General features: G+C 35.9%; 1 protein-coding gene across 1 annotated transcript; it reads left to right on the forward strand.

Annotated features, from left to right (window-relative positions):
* LOC132856289 (uncharacterized protein C21orf140 homolog) lies at positions 1 to 2,320 on the forward strand. Its single transcript, XM_060885808.1, has 2 exons — positions 1 to 517; positions 2,235 to 2,320. The coding sequence occupies exons 1-2, from the start codon at positions 1 to 3 to the stop codon at positions 2,318 to 2,320; spliced, it is 603 nt and encodes a 200-aa protein (XP_060741791.1).
* The last annotated feature ends 2,493 nt before the right edge of the window (positions 2,321 to 4,813 follow it).

Here is a 4,813-nt window from a genome sequence, read left to right on the forward strand (position 1 = left end):
ATGGTTTATGTGGGAAAAACAGAACTGTCTGAAAGACATTTAAGTGGAGACTCTACGCCTCAAAATACCAGGCTGAAATCCCAGCCTACATGGAGCATTATTCATGCTGGTGGAGAACTTGGTTGGGTTCCTTGGAACTACAGGATGCACTTCTATTTGAGTGGCACAGCGCTGAAACCAGACAAGGAAATATTCCAAGAGCTGTGTTCTGAGATATATGACCACTATGGGAAATGTGCCATTATACTTAACCCAGATATCATGAGTAAAAGGCAGATCAAGGAAAATGAATTCTCTGTCTATTCTACAGTTCCAGTGGAGCTTCTACCAATGGCCTGTTGTCCAGAAGTGGCCCGATACCACGGCCATATAATGTTGCACATACCCATGCACTATGCGCATCTAAGTCCTCTCAACACTGCATGGATCACTGCCAAATGGTTCACGATTAATAACAGAGATAAATACACAGATGTGTATAACAACAGAAACGGCTTGCATAAAGTGATCAGATGCAGTGATTTAGTAGACAGAGCACTAAATGAAATGACCCGATGCAAATGGGTTAAAGCAGCTTGCAACAGTACTAAACTTCTTATCTGAAGATGAGTTCAAACCCCAGCTCTACCAAGTCAAGTTCCAAGCAAGGCAGACAACCTGTAAGACTATAAACAAAATTCCACTGCTTATCCTACTTGGATGCGAGGAACCTGGTGTCTTTCTCAGGAGACAGGAGATAGTATCCCACTCAGACACTACACACAATTTAAAGATATCAGTCAGCTTAAAACGCATGTCTTTGGATGGGGATGAAACTAGAGAACCCAGAGGAAACCTGCAAAGCACATGAAGATGCAAACTCTTCATAAACACGGTGGACCTGGGAGATGAGCCCCCAACCCTGGAGGTGTGAGGCAAATGTGCTTGCCACCATGCTCAAAATATTACAACATCATCTCTGAACAAAATAAGTATTCTCTCAGTAATCTTTTTCCTTTTTTTTTTTTACATGCTTTAAACAGTATCTGTGGTACACACACACACACACACACATATACATACATACATACATACATATATATATATATATATATATATATATATATATATATATATATATATATATATATATATATATACACACACACACACACACACACACACACACACACACACACACACCATTGGCACCATTTGAAGGCATCTTGGACTCCTCTGCACATTGCAGCTTCTGCAGGAAGAGAGGAAATTGTTAGATTTCTAATAGGCGGAGGAGCCCAACTGAATTCATTTCCTACTGAATTCAATTTCCTACAATCAGGAAAGCTTGTATATTCTTTTTCCAACAATTTCCAAGGCACGGCGCGGTACATGCAATATTGTCGTTGACCTTTTTCCAACCTTTCAAGGCACACGCTGTGATTTGTGCCAGGAAGACATATCTTAATAGTTTCAAAACATTGTGCATCAAGGAGCATTAAATAAGTCATTTCTAAATTGCCCTTTAAATATATAGGGTGACATAACTATTTCAAAGATAATAACATTCTTACTTCTAAGAATACATTTCATTATAGTAAAAAGATACATATAAATCAAAATAAAAGCGATCAGAGTTCTCTTGAACAGCTGATAAATAAAACTTATCTTTGCATAAATCTTCTTAGTCAGCTGGAGTCTTCTTCCAGCTGTCTAGGTACAGCATCTGATCCTCTGCAGTCTTGCAGTAGCATTTATGGCAATTGGAATAATAATTGTATTTAAATTCATATTCAAATGTTTCATTTCTGTAACCAATTTTTAAGTTTATTGGCAAACAGAAGCTGCTTCTGTTCCTCTTCCTTTTCACATTTAGCTTCTCTACACCTCTTCCTCAACCGTTATTGTTCACTTTGTTTTTGAATAGGAATTTCCCCTAGAGTGTTTATAGGCTGTATCTTAGTTTTAAGTTGACGGGATCCATGAATCCTACAACTCCATTTTCTCCTGTCCTCATCCTATTACCTTTTGGGGATAAATCACACAACACTAGAAAAAAAGTTGCTTTATTATTCGAGTTTCTTGTTAAAAAAAAAAGAGCAATTTGAACTATCACTGTTTATGCAAGAGTTGAAAATAAAACCATTTTTATGCACAGTCCTCCCATTTTCAGGGGCTCAAATGTAATTGGACACATGAATATAAATCATAAATAAAATGTTAATTTTTAACATTTTGTTGAAAATCCTTTGCAGGCGGTGACCCCATGGACATCACCAGAGACTGGGTTTCCTCCTTTCTGGTGCTTTGCCAGGCCTTAACTGCAGCTGTCTTCAGTTGATGTTTGTTCGTAGGTCTTTCTGCCTTTAGTTTGCCTTCAGCAAGTGAAATGCATGTTCAATCGGGTTGAGATCAGGTGATTGACTTGGCCATTGCAGAATATTCCAATTCTTTTTCTTGAAAAACTGGGTTGCTTTTGCATTGTGTTTTGGATCCTGCGATCATCTACTACTGTTGTCTTCCATGGACAGCCAGTCCTTTTTATGTTGCTGAGCTCACCATTGCATAGTTTTTTCCTCAGAATGTACCAAACTGTTGATCTGGCCACTCCTAATGCTCCTGCTATCTCTCTGATGGATTTGTTTTGTTTTTGAAGCCTAATGATGGCCGGTTTGACTTGCATGGAGAGCTCCTTGAGGTTCACAGCAACAGATTCCAAGTGCAAATACCACACTTAGAATCAACTCCAGACCTTTTACCTGCTGAATTGATTAAGAAATAATTAAGGAATAGCCTACACTTGTCCATGAAAGAGCTGTTGATTCAATTGTCCAATTACTTTTGGTCCCTTGAAAAAGGGGCGGTGGCTACTCTCAAGAGCTGTAATTCCTAAACTCTCCCTCCAATTTGGATTTAAATACCCTCAAATTAAACCTGAGAGACTGCACTTTCAGCCCACTAAACCTATACAACTATAGCTTGAATATGTTTTGGTAAATACCTAAAAAAAAAAAAAAAAATTGTACCTGTGTCCAAATATATATGGACCTACCATACACACACATATATATATATATATATATATATATATATATATATATATATATATATATATATATATATATACAAAATAATTGTCTTTGCTGTTCCACTACTTTGGCACTAGTTTAACATTACAGTATATCATCCATCCTCTAGATTTTGAAATATGAGTAACAGAAACTGAGTGACTGAGAAATGCCTTCACTGAAAACACACATACCTTGAGAGAAATACCGAAACCTAAACAAAAGAGATTGAAATCACCACTTTCTCATTATTTCACTTTTAATGTGATATAGCAGGCATCAAAACATAAGTAAAAACCAAATAGAAATGTGTTTTGGGGAAAAAGAAACACTTCGATAGCTTAGTTGGTGTCAGTGGGTCTCCAGCTTGATGAAGTTATAGCAAGGAAGGGATATGCATCAAAATATTAATACTTATTTACTTTAAGCTTATCTGTTCAAAAACTTTGTCTGTCACCAAAGATGCTATGTTCTATGTTTTATCAGAAAATAATTCTATAATATTTATATATCTCGAGTATAATGAATATATCTCGTCTTTAATGTATAGCAAAAGAGAAATAATCATCCTTTCCATTCCAATACTTTTGGAGGGGACTGTACATTTGTACAGTAAGTTTTACATAAGTTGAACATTAAGGAATGTTGTTCATGCAATGCTGAGTGGGCTGGAAAAAAATTGCATAACAGAAACCAAGTGAGGACATGAAACAGCCTAGACTCTGTGTAATCTTAACTCAAACCCAAATGTATTCAGTGTATTGAAAAAACAAAATAATGATCCTTGCCTTTCCAATACTTAAATAAATAAAAGTGCAGCTTGGATTTTTGGGGAACCAAAGTATATAACATAAGATTTTGTTTATTATAGGGGTTCTACAATAGACCAAGGCCAGGACTAGAGAATGAGTCAAGAAGTGAATGGGGTGAGACAATTTAATATTTTCATATCACGGCCTATTCTCCATGATAGGCAGCAGTGAGGAGCTTGGCAATATAATTAAACATAATTAACCATGAGACAAATACATTGATGGTTTGAAGCAATAGGTTGTCATATATGTGTAAAAAGGCTTTAGTTCTGAGTGAAACCAAAGTGCAGTTGCAGCATTCCATTGTGATTCATGCTTCAGCTGTGATGCAACAAAATTCTAAGATTTCAGTCACAGAATTCTTTTCTAAAATTCTTAAATAATCTCCAGGTTATAGTAAAGATAACTAAAGGAGTTACTACTGGTACAATAACCAAAGAAGTTTCTAGGAAGATTTACAAGGAGTTACTGGCAAGGTAAACAAAAGTTTTGCTAAGATTTACCATGATTTACAGAGAATACTTAACAAGTTACTGCTCAGTCGTGTCTAAAACTGATTAACACTGTACAACAAATGTGGAAAGGAAATGTAAGTAGCTTTGCCCAGTGAGCAACATACATACAAGAGCTCAGAAAATTGCAAAACAGTGGCTAATATATGGTTTATGTGGGACAAACAGATACATGTTTCTTGAAATAGCTTTACTGCAGTTTAAATAGTAATACTAGTCATCAGTGCATTTTGATAAATATTGAATAATGCTAGCTATTAAGCTAAACATAAAGACAAATTAATAACTCTGTAAAAGTTTTAACTAAACAGATATCCACTGATAAATATAAACTTGGTGTTCAACCAATCTTGTTCATCACAAGTAGAATTGGTATCTCTAGTTGTAGATGTGTGCTACACCAATGCAAGTTCTACACCAATTGGAGGTATTGGAGTTGGAT

This window comes from Tachysurus vachellii, chromosome 13 (assembly GCF_030014155.1).
Source record: "Tachysurus vachellii isolate PV-2020 chromosome 13, HZAU_Pvac_v1, whole genome shotgun sequence".
Classification (NCBI taxonomy): Eukaryota; Metazoa; Chordata; class Actinopteri; order Siluriformes; family Bagridae; genus Tachysurus; species Tachysurus vachellii.